The sequence below is a fragment of the Apodemus sylvaticus genome, chromosome 2 (genome assembly GCF_947179515.1).
Source record: "Apodemus sylvaticus chromosome 2, mApoSyl1.1, whole genome shotgun sequence".
In the NCBI taxonomy this organism is placed as follows: Eukaryota; Metazoa; Chordata; class Mammalia; order Rodentia; family Muridae; genus Apodemus; species Apodemus sylvaticus.
The window spans coordinates 100883436-100898602 of record NC_067473.1 but is presented as its reverse complement, the minus strand read 5'-3'; the positions used below and the strand labels follow the sequence as shown (position 1 = coordinate 100898602).

The 15167-nt window shown below is 45.0% G+C and overlaps 1 protein-coding gene across 2 annotated transcripts in view; it reads left to right on the top strand.

Moving 5' to 3' along the window:
• The window catches only part of Smyd1 (SET and MYND domain containing 1), a 52706-nt gene that overhangs the window by 17995 nt on the left and 19544 nt on the right, over positions 1-15167 (top strand). The window contains exons 2-5 of one of the 2 annotated variants that reach the window (XM_052172575.1): positions 6333-6509; positions 8676-8889; positions 9909-10039; positions 12101-12139. In XM_052172575.1, coding sequence (XP_052028535.1) covers positions 6333-6509; positions 8676-8889; positions 9909-10039; positions 12101-12139 — 561 coding nt within the window. The remainder of the gene's footprint in view (positions 1-6332; positions 6510-8675; positions 8890-9908; positions 10040-12100; positions 12140-15167) is intronic. The other variant, XM_052172576.1, reaches the window with a different exon arrangement.

The following is a 15167-nucleotide window of genomic DNA, read 5'->3' as shown; positions in this document are numbered from 1 at the left end:
TGGGAAAGGAGAAATATGCGATCAGAATATAGTGTAAAACATTGTTTTCAACAAAAGAAAGCAATAGTTATAGGTATACAAGCTGTCAAGACATAGTTGTTTCTATTTGCATTTTCACATCAAGAAGTATAGGCTCAGAAAAGGGAACTTGCTCAGGGTGGTGCATACAGAAATCAGGAGTGGAATCCAGTTTATACTGAGTTCACATCTTACCTGCCACATTCCTACCAGGAACAGAAAGATGGGAACTAGAGGACCGTGCCTTCCTTCCTCCTTCCTTCCTCGCTTCCTTCCTTCCTCCTTCCTTCCTTCCTTCCTTCCTTGCTTGCTTCCTTCCTTCCTTCTTCCCTTTTCCTTTCCTTTCTTTCTTCCTTTCCTTTCCTTCCATCCCTCTGTCGGTCTTTATGTCTGTCTTAACTTCCCCTTCCTGTTTACTTAGCATTTCTCGGCATGCCCTAACCAGAAGGAACAGGATTGACTTTTTGTTTGTTTGTTTTCCTCTTTACCTTCTTGCCAAGTGTCTTCAGGGATAAGAAAGATGAAGTCCTGAGCTCCAGCCAGATCTGGAATTAGATTCTGAATTTTAAACAAGACCTCTGAGGATATGTGAGTCTGTGCAAGCTGAGAGGTACCATTCTACGTTGTCCTGTATGCCAGTCCCAGGGTCCCAGCTGAGGTGGAGACAAGGCTGCTCTTGAAAACAAGGCTGCTCTTCCAAGGAGACCCAAGTCAGAAGGGAGCCTGTAGTGCTCGCTGATTTGTTTTATATTCTATTTTAACACTCACAGTCTCTCTCTGTCTGTCTCTCTCTATCTCTCTCCCTCTCCCATCTCTCTCTGTCTTGGGTGTGCAGGTGTCTGTGGAGGCCAGAAGAGGGCATTAGGTCACCCGCAGTTGGAGTTACAGGTGGTTGTGAGCCCCTCAAGGTGGGTGCTGGGAACTGAACTCAGGTCGTCTGCAAGAGCAGCATGCACTCTTAACCACTGACCCATCTCTCCAGTCCCATATTTTATCTTTATACATGGCTCTAAGCCCAAGAAAAATTATGGAATAGAATTTAAGCCATATTTTGAGTTCAGAGGGACTATTTGGCGGTTCACATTTGAGTTCCCTTGTCTCAGTCAGCCACAGGTTGTGTGGACCAGAGAAGTGCAGGACCGGGCAGGGCATCTGGTTCATCCTTGGTACAGGCAACAAAGGAACTTTAGCACAGAAGTAAAAAGCACTTAGCAGCTGAAACAGGAGGATCAGAAATTTGAAGTCACCTATATAGTGAGTTGGAGGCTAGCCTGGGCTATAGGAGACCCTGTCAAAAAACAAAACATGTCGTGGAAAGACGGCCCAGCAGTTAAGAATGTGAACTACTTTTGCTGAGGACCCAAGTTCAGTTTCTAGGACCCATATCATGCAATGTATGCTCCAACTGATCTGATGTCATGCGTGGCATCTGAATTCTAGTGCACATAGCCTCACAGAAGTACACATAAACACATAATCTCTTAAAAAGTTAAACAAAACAAGTAACAAAAATAACAAAACTAACTGAAAGTCAACCTTTTTTTTTAATTTTTAATTTTTTAATTTTTGAGACAGGGTTTCTCTGTGTAGCCCTGGCTGTCCTGGAACTCACTCTGTAGACCAGGCTGGCCTGAAACTCAGAAATCCGCCTGCCTCTGCCTCCCAGAGTGCTGGGATTACAGGTGTGCACCACCACTGCCCGGCAACCATTTTTAATTAAAAAAAAATTCTTGCCAGGCAGTGGTGGCACATGCCTTTAATCCCAGCACTTGGGAGGCAGATGCAGGTGGAATTCTGAGTTTGAGGTCAGCCTGGTCTATATAGAGTGAGTTCCAGGACAGCCAGGGTTATACAGAGAAACCCTGTCTTGAAACAAAACAAAACAAAACAAAACAAAACAAAACAAAACAAAAAACAAAAAACAAAAAAAAAGAAAGAAAAAAGTAAAAAATATCTTAGGGCTAGAGAGATGACTCAGAGATTAAGACCACTGGCTGCTCTTCCAGAGGTCCTGAGTTCAATTTCCAGCAACCTCATGGTGGCTCATAACCATTTATAATGGGATCTGGTGTCTTCTTCTGGTGTGCAAGCATACATGCATACAGAACACTGTATATTAAATAAATCTTTTTTTAATTTACATTTTTTATTAATTCTTGTAAATTTCAAATCATTCCCCCAATCCCCCTTATCTCATAATACCTCCATGTCCATTCTCTGCCCTTGCAACCCCAACAACAAAACCCAAAATCAGAAAACAAAAACAAAACAAAACAAAAAAACAAAAACCAAAACAACTTACTGTGGAAGCTGCCGTGTGTCACAGTGTGTCCCACAGTGTATGTACCCTTTTGCCCAAACTAAGTCAGGCTCTCAGACTTTGGATGACACCACACTTAGGACACATCTTTTATAAAAGCTGACTAGACAGCTCAAAATGACCTTGGCCATTTGGAATGCTACACTGAAAGCAGCTAGAAGAAACGTGAACTTCCAGTTAGATAACTGAGTGTCCTGAAGCACCTTCTGGATGTGAGGTATGCTGGCTGTCTTAATGAATTATTTGTCAGAGCCTGCCATTCTGACAGTGTAGAGGTAGATTGGATGCTTCGTGAGACGAACACAAGCCTTGGGAGCACAGCAGAATTCTGCTTGGTTCCAGCCTGTGGTGCTACTGGGAGTAGTGGATTCTTCAGGAGGTGGGGCTTGATGGAAGGCAATGAAATCACTGGGAAGTGCACTGGTGGAGGGGTTTCAGGACCCTGGCCACAGCTCTTTCTCTATTTGCTTCCCAGCTGGTGAGCAGCTGGCTTCCTCTGCCCTGCACTCCTGTTAGGATTTACTATCCTGACACAGGCCTGAAAGTAAGGGGCAGACTCCCCACAGACTGCTGCTCCACAGCCCCGAGTTAAAGCCTTCCTTGGAAGCCTTTCTTCTCTTAAAACTGACTATCTGAGGGCATTTTAAATACTTTTTGTGTATAATCAAGGAAGCATATGTGTGTGTGTGTGTGTGTGTGTGTGTGTGTGTGTGTGTGTGTGCATGTATCTGTGTGTGTATGTATGTGTGTGTGTGTGTGTGTATCTGTGTGTGTATGTATGTGTGTGTGTGTGTGTGACAAATAGGAAGGTCAGAAGACAGTTTGCAAGAGTCCTTTTCTTGTCTTCTACCCTGAGAGTCCTGAAGATTGAACACATGTTGTTAAGTTTAGCAGCAAACACCTTTATCCACTGAGCCATCTCTGCAGCTCTGTTTGGGCTGTTGTTGTTGCTGTTGTTGTTGCTGTTGTTGTTGTGATTGGGTTTGAACCCCAGACCTTGCCTGTGCTGAGCTTGCACCTCTAAGCTACAAGCCCAGTCCCAGTGAGTGCATGGGAGCGTAGCCCCACTCAAAACACATAGTCACATTGTTTTTGCTCTCTTACTACTTCTAATTGGGAATTGCAGCTCATGCGTTTAACCATGGGGAAACTTTTAGACTGTACCCAAACCATGGCAGGGCACATGGAAAGGGCACATTACTGCAGAAGGGGGAGCTGGGTCCCAGTCCTGGCGCAGAATGTGGTCTTTATCATTTTCAACTTTAGACTCTAGCTTTTCACAATCAAGGTCTCGTTCTAAAGGCCTCTTCTGGGTGGAATTAGTTCTTTAGCAGACACTTTCAATTGTGAACTAAAGTAAATCTGTCTTCTTTTTTTTTTTTGAGGATAGACACCCGGCCTCCTTTATCTTGAAGCCTGCCATCCCCTACATCACATTTTTTTTTGTAAATATCTAGTATGTAAATGGATTGGAGGCTGGCCCTGATGTGAGGCCATTTCTCTTGAGGGGAATCAACCAGTAGGGTAAGCACTGGTGACTAAACAGAAAGAATGTGATGGTAGGCCTTTGCTGCTCTACTGGTCTCTCAGAAGCAAGGAGCTGGGGAAGACGTTAGCAGCCAGTTATCTAAAAAATGGGGTACAGAGCTAAACAAAGGATTTTCACCTCAAGAACTTCGGATGGCGAGAAGCATCTTAAAAAAATACTCAACTTCATTAGTCATTAGGGAAATGCAAATCAAAACAACCCTGAGATTTCACCTCACACCAGTCAGAATGGCTAAGGCTGAAAACTCAAGAGACAGCAGGTGTTGGCGAGGATGTGGAGAAAGAAGAACACTCCTCCACTGCTGGTGGGGTTGCAAACTGGTACAACCACTCTGGAAATCAGTCTGGCGGTTCCTCAGAAAACTGGGCACCTCACTTCCAGAGGATCCTGCTATACCACTCCTGGGCATATACCCAGAGGATTCCCCAGCATGTAATAAGGATACATGCTCCACTATGTTCATAGTAGCCCTATTTATAATAGCCAGAAGCTGGAAAGAACCCAGGTATCTCTCAACAGAAGAATGGATGCAAAAAAATGTGGTATATCTACACAATCGAACACTATTCAGCCATTAGAAACAATGAATTCATGAAATTCTTAGACAAATGGATGGAGTTGGAGAACATCATACCCAGTTTCAAAATATCAATCATGGTATGCACACACTAATAAGTAGATATTAGCCTAAAAAATTGGAATACCCAAAACATAATCCACACATCCAATGAGGTACAAGAAGAACGGAGGAGTGGCCCCTGGTTCTGGAAAGACTCAGTGTAGCAGTACAGGGCAAAACCAGAACAGGGAAGTGGGAAGGGGTGGATGGGAGAACAGGGGGAGGGAAGGGGGCTTATGTGACTTTCAGAGAGTGGGGGCCTGAAACGGGGAAATCATTTGAAATGTAAATAAAAATATATCGAATAAAAAAAAATGAAACATAAAAAAAAAAGAAAAACAACAGAGTAAATGGGTTACATGGCTTTGGAGTGAGCAGTCAAGCCATAGCGACTGTGTGGTCTAATTTTGTGATCCTGGATAAAGTCACTTATGTGAATTCAACTTCCTTTTTTTCCAAAGTTAAATACTAAGTAGTCAGCCAAAATAAGAATTAAAAAATCTGATGATGTAAATCTGTCTTCTTTATCCCTTTTGTTGTTAAGGCTGGCTTCAAACTCTATACCTACCCACCCCTTGCCTTCTGAGGGTTGGGAATGGAGGTGTGCTAGCCAGCCAGGCCCTGCCCCCTTCCTCTGTCCGTCCATCTGTCCGTCCGTCCATCTGTCTGTCTGTCTCTGCCCCTGTCTCTCTGTCTCTGCCTCTCTCTCTCTGTCTCTCTTTGCCTCTGTCTCTCTGGATTACCTAGTTTGTGGTAATGTGTTATTTGCAACAAAATATGGGCAAAGGCACCCCTTCTCTTTTTTTTTTTGCACCTGCATGATATATATATATATTTAGTTTCATATTCTTTGCTTACATTCCAAATGCTTTCCCCTTTCCCAGTTCCCCCCTACCCATATGTCCCATAAGTCCTCTTCTCTCCATCCATTCTCCTATCTTTTCCCCTCCCTTTTCTCTGTCCTGGTACTCCCCTACAATGCTGGATCAACCCTTTCCAGGATCAGGGCCCTCTTCTTCCTTCTTCATGGGAGTCATTTGATATGATAATTGTGTCTTCAGTATTCAGAGCTTCTGGGCTAATTAATATCCACTTATCAGAGATTGCATTCCATGTGTATTCTTTTGTGATTGGGTTGCCTCGCTTAGGATGATATTTTCCAGTTCCAACCATTTGCCTAAAAAATTCATGAATTCATTGTTTTTAATTGCTGAGTAGTATTCCACTGTGTAGATATACCACATTTTCTGTATCCATTCCTCCATTTAGGGACATCTGGGTTCTTTCCAGATTCTGGCTAAGGCTACTATGAACATAGTGAGCATGTTTCTTTATTGCATGCCGGGGAATCCTTTGGGTATATGCCCAGGAGAGGTATAGCAGGGTCCTCCGGAAGTGTCATGTCCAGTTTTCTGAGGAACCGCCAGACTGATTTCCAGAGTGGTTGTACCATCTTACAGCTCCACCAGCAGTGGAGGAGTGTTCCTCTTTCTCCACATCCTCGCCAACACCTGCTGTCTCCTGAGTTTTTAACCTTAGTCATTCTGACTGGTGTGAAGAGAAATCTCAGGGTTGTTTTGATTTGTTTTGTTTTAAAAAAAATTATATTTTTCTTTTTAATTATGCATCGATGTGTGTGAGCATGAGAGTAGGTGGTCTCTAAGGCCAGAGGCGTCGATTCTCTGGAGCTGGCATTAGGGGTAGTAATGGGCCACCGGCATAAGTGCTGGAGCCAAACCTGGCTCCTCTGCAAGAGCGATATTTGATTTGAACCATCCCCCAGCCCCAGCTCCGCTCATCTTCATCTTTCCCTGTCTGCATTTCAGCCTCATTAACTTCGTGTGCCACACCTGCTTCAAGAGGCAGGAGAAGCTCCATCGCTGCGGGCAGTGCAAGTTCGCCCATTACTGCGACCGCACGTGCCAGAAGGAAGCCTGGCTGAACCACAAGAACGAGTGCTCGGCCATCAAGCGATACGGGAAGGCGCCCAACGAGAACATCAGGTCAGAGCTGCTTCCCATGACGGGACTTGGGATTTCCGAGTGGGATGGCCGAGGTGCCTGCATTCCCAGGCCTCGGGATGCCAGGCTGAGTGCCAACGTCTCAGGTCCTTTATTCCGCTCTCTCCTTTAGGCCTGAGAGCGACACTGGGTGTCTCTGCCACCGAGTCCACGGGCGCTCCTAGAGAGGTCCATTGGACGCCACAGAGCTCCTCAGTAAAGCACACATTGTGAAAAAGTAGTTTCTGTTTTCTCTGGTGAACAGAGTAAAAGTGCAGCTCTGACAGGACGTGCTGCAGTTAACAGCTGTGTCTCTTCTAAGAGGAGATTTTCTAAGTCACGGAGCTCACTTTACAATGGTCCTTCTTGAAGTCCACGCAAGTGGCGTGCGCTGAGGACGCAGACCTCTACCTGGGACCGTCGCTGAGAGCCTCGGGGCCTAGTATGAGAGTTCCTGTCGAGGGCTCCTTCTGGAAGGTGTTGGTGCCGGGATGTGGGCAGGCCTGTAGGAAGCCAGACTGACTCGGAAGCGAAGTGGGTGAGGATGGTGACAATAGCAAGCAATTGCAGGACTTACAGGGTGTGACAGTCAAGAACGAAATCCTCATCTCCTGGGAACGTTAGGAATCTATATATAGGCTCAGGCTCCATCAGCCTCGCCAGGCTCCCTGTCTACTGGAGTCTGAGTTGACCCACAATAAATCTCCTAACTTCTTTCCTCGGGACATCTCCCTCGGACCAATGTGTGACTGACTTTAAATCTGTCACCCACTGTCCTCTCTTTCCTTGGGACCATATTCCCAGGAAAGCTACTGATCTTTCCACACCTTGTCCTGAACCATACCTTCCCCCATGCTGCCCTGGGCTCTGTGTGGAGGAGACCTTTTGATCCCAGGTACCTGAAGAGCCTAGAAGGGCACATCTCTAAGAATAACTGACCCCAACAGAAAGAAATAAGGCCTGGGCTGTGTCAAGCAAGAGGAGACATCTCTCCCTGTAGGAGCAGGTCTGCCTGGACCACCAATTCTCAGGCATCAGGTGTGACACCAAGCATCTCTGGGACACAGAATTCATTTTGTGGCAACAAACCACCTAACAGTTAACAAGGAAGCCCTTGGGGTGAAGTGCGCCCCTCAATTTCAGACTCAAAGGTCATCAGGATCCCCTCCTATCCTGTTCTGCCTTGCTTCCCTTATGCCCAAGACCCAAATCTTGTCTCTGTGTCCCAGACCCCATGAGATTTGGCTCCTGTCTGTCTGTCCGGCTACCTTCATCTCTAAACCCTTTCCTCTATGCTGCAGTCACCTGGGCTTTCTTGCTCTGTCTGCTTTGGGTTCCAGGATAGCATGTCTGCTCTTTCTTCACCGCCCCAGAGCCAGATCCTCTGTCTTCCGGTTCCTGCTCAGATGTATGCCTGATTCACCCCCGCCCTGATGACCATGGCTTCTGTCCTGTTCCTGCTCAGATGTATGTTCTGGTTCACACTGTCCTGATGACCATGGCTTCTGTCCTGTTCCTGCTCAGATGTATGTCCTGGTTCACACTGTCCTGATGACCATGGCTTCTGTCTTCCTGTTCCTGCTCAGATGTATGTCCTGGTTCACCCCACCCTGATGACCATGGCTTCTGTCCTCCTGTTCCTGCTCAGATGTATGTCCTGGTTCACACCTCCCTGATGACCATGGCTTCTGTCTTCCTGTTCCTGCTCAGATGTATGTCCTGGTTCACACTGCCTTGATGACCATGGCTTCTGTCCTCCTGTTCCTGCTCAGATGTATGTCCTGGTTCACACTGCCCTGATGACCATGGCTTCTGTCCTCCTGTTCCTGCTCAGATGTATGTCCTGGTTCACACTGCCCTGATGACCATGGCTTCTGTCCTCCTGTTCCTGCACAGATGTATGTCCTGGTTCACACTGCCCTGATGACCATGGCTTCCACTCCCCAGTCTCTTTCATGCTGCTCTATTTTATTTTCTGCCTAGCACTCAGCACTACTTTAAAATGACCTTGTTGACTGAAATCTTCCATAGTGCAGGAAGCATCTTGATAGAAGTCTGTCTCCAACACTGTGCCTAGCATGCAGTAGGCACTGGTCCTGGTTGAACGAACGAATGAATGAATGGCGAGTGTCTAGGCCTCCCTGATGCTGTCTTCCCCTCTCCTCCCAGGCTGGCAGCCCGCATCATGTGGCGAGTGGAGAGAGAGGGCACTGGGCTCACAGAGGGCTGCCTGGTGTCAGTGGATGACTTGCAGAACCACGTGGAACACTTCGGGGAGGAGGAGCAGAAGGAACTCCGAGTAGACGTGGACACGTTCTTGCAGTACTGGCCGCCACAGAGCCAGCAGTTCAGCATGCAGTACATCTCGCACATCTTTGGCGTGGTATGGCCTTTCCTCCCCCCACCCCCAGCCTCCTGCTCTGCCCTCCTGTCTGTCTCCTCCCTCCTTCCCTTCTCCCCCTTCGGGAACATAATGTTTTTCAGATGGAAGGAGGCCCCAGCTTCCCTGGAAGATATTTTCTGTTGTCATGGCAATGGCCTCTAGCCCAGGCAGCCAGAGATATGAAGTGCCTCTTGCTTCCCAGGTAGCAGGGATGCTTACCACCCCTTCTGGTTCTGAACCCGGAGTCAGACTCCTAAATGAGCCCAGTAAAATAAACCTAGAATCTTCCAGTATGATTTCTCATAATGGAGAGACCATGGTGACTCTGGGTATTGTCCAGCTAAGAAGCTTCCAGAAGCAGACTCAGGGACAGATTCAGGAGAGAAGGCCAAAAGCATAGAAGAGACAGAAACTTAAAATGATGCCATTTTATCCCACCATATTTTCTCTCTTCATTTTTCTATTTATTTGTTTGTTTGTTTGTTTGTTTGTTTGTGGTGGTGTCTTGCTATGTAGGCCAGGCTGGCCTTGAATTCCCAAATTTACTATATCCACCTCCTGAGTGCTAGGACCCAGGTGTATGCCACCTCTCCTAGCTCGAGTACATGAACACATGTACACAACACACACACACACACACCACACACATCAGAACATGGAGAGATAAACCAAGATGGATACTAAAAACGACTCCTGATACTCAGATATGGCACTAGGAGTGCATCTCTTGCGCCATTTGGAGTCACACAGAAAACACGTCTTCAGGATGAAATGGAATCTCTCTTTTAAAATATTGATCAGTTTTTCTATTTGCCAATTACACAGGTATATAATATATTCTGATTCTCTCTCCACCTCTATTGTTCCCTTCTGTGTTACCATCCTGTCCTACCTCCCGACCTGTTCCTTTCCCAGAATCCTGGGGCCTTCTAGTTTTCAAACTCTTTCAACATCTAGGGTGATATTCTTTACCGGATCTATGTCTGTTGACCGAATCTTTTCTCTTGTCCTCTGTGTAGATCAACTGCAATGGCTTCACTCTCAGTGACCAGAGAGGGCTACAGGCAGTGGGCGTGGGCATCTTCCCGAACCTGGGCCTGGTGAACCATGACTGTTGGCCAAACTGCACTGTCATATTCAACAATGGCAAGTGAGTGCTCCTTTCTCAGTATGTGTGCAACAGGGATTGGACAATTTTCCACTTGATTTCAACCAAAGTCAAACTTATAAACGTGAACTACCATGCATTGCCAGTGTTTAGTAACTCAAGCATCTCACTCCAGACTGTGAGGGGAGGCAGGAACTGAGGTGGATGCTGAAGAATTCTACCCTGTCCATTTCTGAATCTTTAAGTCTGCCTAGATGTATTAGATAAATCATTAACCACTCTTCTAAAACATGAACTCTGGGATTATTTACCTAGAGCCAAAGCATCAAAAAACTGCTTGGCAGTAGCCTATGCTAGCTAAGGTTCTATAAGAAAATAGAAAGCACATTCAAAGGAGTTTACGCAAACAGAATTTAATGAAAGGACAATTTACAGGCGTGTGGGCAGGATTTGGGAAGGATCAGGCAAGGACTGGTGAGGTATCCAGTGCTGAGCACACAAATCTTCCTAGACTTAAAGGCCAAGCAGAGAAAGTTCTTGCTGCAGCCAGTGGCCATCTGAGCCACGGTAAGGCTCCTTCCCCTGGGCTGCACAGAAGTTAGCCACTGCTGGCGTTATGGGCTAACAACTTCAACCTTGTTCTCTTCCACTCAACCTCACCCAGAGGCCAAAGAGCAGAGGAACCCAGGTGACACAGTCCTCAGGGTTCAGCCCTTTGCCCCCAGAAAGGCACAGATCAAAGACACGTGGGCAAACACCTGGATCTTGGGAATGGGGCACAATAGGACAAGGATCAGTAAACAGCCTGGGGCCTGATGGTGTGAGCCTCAGGCTGGGGAGATCTGGAGGGTGAAGTCTGAACAATGTGCATTGTCTTTACTCATAAATATGGTCTCTCATGACAGATAAAAGCCAACTTTGAGCCATCAACCAGCAGCTTCCTCCTTAAAACTTCCTTGAAGCCAGAGACAGTGGTTTCTGGGTCTCAAGCCGAGAAGCAGGTTGAAGTGGCAACATAGCCAAGACTATGAGTTCTTATTTCCTTCATGTCTCTCAGCTCAGCATCTACAGCAGTGGAGAAAGAGGACACAGACTGGGAAGGCTTATTCTGAACTCTTAGATTAATACTTTCTAGCACGTTGCATCCCTGTGTCTAGGCCTCTAGGGACAATTGACCTAGACCTCATGGAATCTTTTTAGAGGATGTGTTACCCAGGTTTAGCCTGGTTGACTGAGTTTAGCCATGCACAACTTCTAGGTGGCCCTTCTGTAAGTGCTGGTGACCTAAGGTCCTTATTGTGACTGTGTAATAATCAATGAACGTAGGACCCGTGATTCAGGGCATCACTGGTGTCTGCTGTAGCTTCTTCTTCTTTTTTTTCTTTTGGTTTTTTGAGACAGGGTTTCTCTGTGTAGCCCTGGCTGTCCTGGAACTCACTCTGTAGACCAGGCTGGCCTCAAACTCAGAAATCTGTCTGCCTCTGCCTCCCAAGTGCTGGGATTACAGGCGTGCACCACCACTCCCGGCTGCTGTAGCTTTTTTGTATCTACTGTTTGTGAGTGGTCATGTGTTCCCTGGATCTGTTGGCTTTTGTTCAAGAGGGGAGGTCATTACAGTCACTGCCTATGTGGCTATGACACTGGAAATAAGCCTGGACATGGTATTGGTGGCCCCATTAACCACAACAGTTAGTGTGCTCTACATATGCAATTCTGAACTCTTCCCAAGAGAGTCATCCGGAAAGGCCATGTTTATTTATGCATCACGCGTGTCACTGGGACAGTAAATTCATTCCTACATTTCTCAGCACTCTCTTCTCAATCGCGTTGTCTTATAACAATCTCATTGTTGTATGCTAAGTGGACACGGGGACCTGGGAAAGGAAGTCAGTTGTTCAGCAGTGAACATCTCTGACTCCATTTTGTAACCCTGTTCCAGTGTGCTCTCACTGCTCAGGGCGGCGTCCTGGCAGGGGAGTCCGGCTAGACGGGATGAGGTTGGTGGTGACTGTCAATGCTCTGACTGTGCGAGCCCAGAATGCAGTGCTCTCTCCTGGCCGCAGTGGTATTGATTTCCTTGTGGGTGTCTGTTTTGTCTTTCAGTCATGAGGCAGTGAAATCCATGTTTCACACGCAGATGAGGTGGGTCGGTCTTCTCACACATCCATGTTTGTCTGACCCATCTCCCTCACTTGCCTGGCTTCCTGGGAACCCTTTCCTGACTCCTAGGCTGTTGTCGTGCGGTCTTGCCCTGCACTGCAGTGTCTTGGCTTTCCCGAATGGCAGTTTTTCCTGTCTTCGAATCCACGACGTCCTCCTCGCCCACCTGCCTCTCAATCGCCTTTGTTTTCTTTTGCTTGCTCTCTTCCCTTCCTCTCACTCCTTACTTCTCTACTTTCATCTCAAATTGTGAACCTTCTTCCAGTCATTTCAGCCCCAAAGTACCCTGGCTCCTTAAACTCTGCTTGCCATGGCGTTAGAATGCTTATTACTAACTCCCCCGCCTCCCCCCCCCCTCCCGAAGAACCGTGTGCATCTGTAGACCCAGCTTCTCACCCAACAGCACCCAGAGCGGGGATATGTTTGGTAAATATGTGTTCATTGTGCACTTTTTACCAATTAAAACTGTGAACATGTGGCTTAGGTGGCATTTTACTTTAAACTTCTTAGTTTTAAAGGAAAAAGAGAGCCATTTTGAGTGACTGTGGCCCAAGAACATAGATTTAGGTTGCCCTAAATTCCACGTTCCAGCAGTTTTATGAAGGTTTTGTTTTTATTTTATTTTTATATGATTTCACAGAACAAAGAAAGTCATAAATCAAGGCAAGTTTAAAATACCTTGATAGGTACATCAGAGAGGCAGGTAACAAGATTGGGAGGAAGCTTTTCAATAGGCTCAAGATGACATCATTAGCTTTTTGGGTTGGTGACAATTAACAGTCTGCTAAGTTAATTGATTTTAGTTAGTTCTGACATAGAAGTGGGCAAGGGATGACTGTTTGGGAGGGCTAGAACTAGCCTGTGGGAAGGTAACTGGCCTGCGGAATGGCAACATTCAAACCTCCCTACAGACTGGAATGCTAGCCAGTCAGTCAATCTCTGCAGCACACCTTCTCTTCAGGAGTTTTTGTTCACAGCTCCCCTTTCTGGCCAAGAATCACATGTGTAGGCAACATATCACGTATTAAATATTATCAGGTGCCTCATAGCTAGGAAAGCTCATTCCTAGGCTCTGACATAAGTGAGGCTGAGTAGGGACAGGACAGCAGTCTTCAGGACAGAGGGATAGCTGCTAATGGCCAAGCCTATGATCGTCCATCATGATCTGGATCTGTGTCTGACATAGCACTTACATGTGACCTAGGATGACATGATCTAAAGTTAAGCAATTAAGAGCACAATTTGGCTTAATGGGGTGAAGGTAATATATGTAAAAACATTTTTAAAAATTTACATATTTTAATGAGACTGGCTATATGGCTCCCCCTGTATTTATAGTTATTTGTACTCTAGGAATCATCTTACTTACATTAAAATTTTTAGAAATGGGACTTTCAAATGAGTCACTATAGTATTGTTCCCTTTTTATTAATAAAAAAATCTTTAAAAAATTTTTAATCCTGGATATTTGTACTAAAGGACATTTTGGCTATTCATTAAATCAATAAGCAAGTGCTTAAGGTATAAGCTGTCATGAATGCTGTTGCTATTAGGAACTGATGTTCTTTGTATAACTCAAATAAGAAGAGTTTTCCCAAATTTTTGGATATATCTAGATAGAGTAAGTGGAGTGAAAATTTAATTTATTTTTTTTTATTTATTTTTATTTATTGATTTTTTTAAATTTACATTGCAAATGATTTCCCCTTTTCTGGGTCCCCACTCCCCGCAAGTCCCATAAGCCCTCTTCCGTACCCCTGTTCTTCCATCCACCCCTTCCCACTTCCCTGTTCTGGAATACCCCTATACTCTTTCCAGAACCAGGGGCCACTCCTCCATTCTTTTTGAACATCCTTTAATTTGTGGATTATGTCCTGGATATTCAAAGTTTCTAGGCTAATATCCACTTATTAGTGAGTGCATACCGTGATTGATCTTTTGAGACTGGGTTACCTCACTTAGTATGATGTTCTCCAGCTCCATCCATTTGTCTAAGAATTTCATGAATTCATTGTTTCTAATGGCGGAATAGTACTCCATTGTGTAGATATACCACATTTTTTGTATCCATTCCTCCGTTGAAGGACATCTAGGTTCTTTGAAAATTTAATTTAAAAACTAAATATTTTGTTTTGTCCAAATTATACTGATCAATGAGAAAATATATTTATGTATTTATAATATATATGTATTTATAAAAACAATGAAAATACTTGAACATTTCAGATATTAATTTTGAATAAGGTAGAGTTTAGGGTAAGCAAATAGTCACAACAAAAAGAATGATCAATTGAAAGAACACAATATTCTAACTAATTCGTTGAAGCTAAAATTAGTATTATTTTATCAGTTAAAATCTACCACATAGAATAATGGATTTCATAGGTGATCTCTAATATCTCATTACAATGAATAAGAAACATAAAAGGTGAGAGAAATGTTTAGTAACTTGGAATACTCGCTCGTCGGTGGCATTGGAAGTAGGACTCCTGCAGCACCTTGATGTTTTCATGAATGCGCTCTAAGATGATGTGAGAACCTGCCCGTCTCCTAGGAGTGAGTTAGAGGTTCCTAGATACTGTCCTGATCTTTTAATCAGAATGGAGTCTTTGATGTGATGTCTTCTTTTCTTTCAGTTGATAGAATCATTTGGGGTTTTGTTTAATTTGAGACTCTGTAACTAATTTTGATTTTTAATTATTAATGTTAACTTCTTTACAATATTTGCATTGTTTATCTGCTAGATCAAGTTTTATTGGCCTGGACATGCTGTCATTCCTCAATGACAGAGTCCTAATGGGGGGGGGGGGGGCAGAAGATGAGGAGATAAAGAGGCCAGGAAGCCTGGGGTCAGGTGGTCTGGCATAGGCCATGTCTTATGCCAGGAAGGTTTGTTGAGAAGTGCATAATCTTACATACAATCTGTTGGGGAAAAATAGGACAGAGTCAGCAGGAAGCTAATCGTACAATACATCATACAGTCGGACAGAGTCAGCGGGAAGCTAATCAG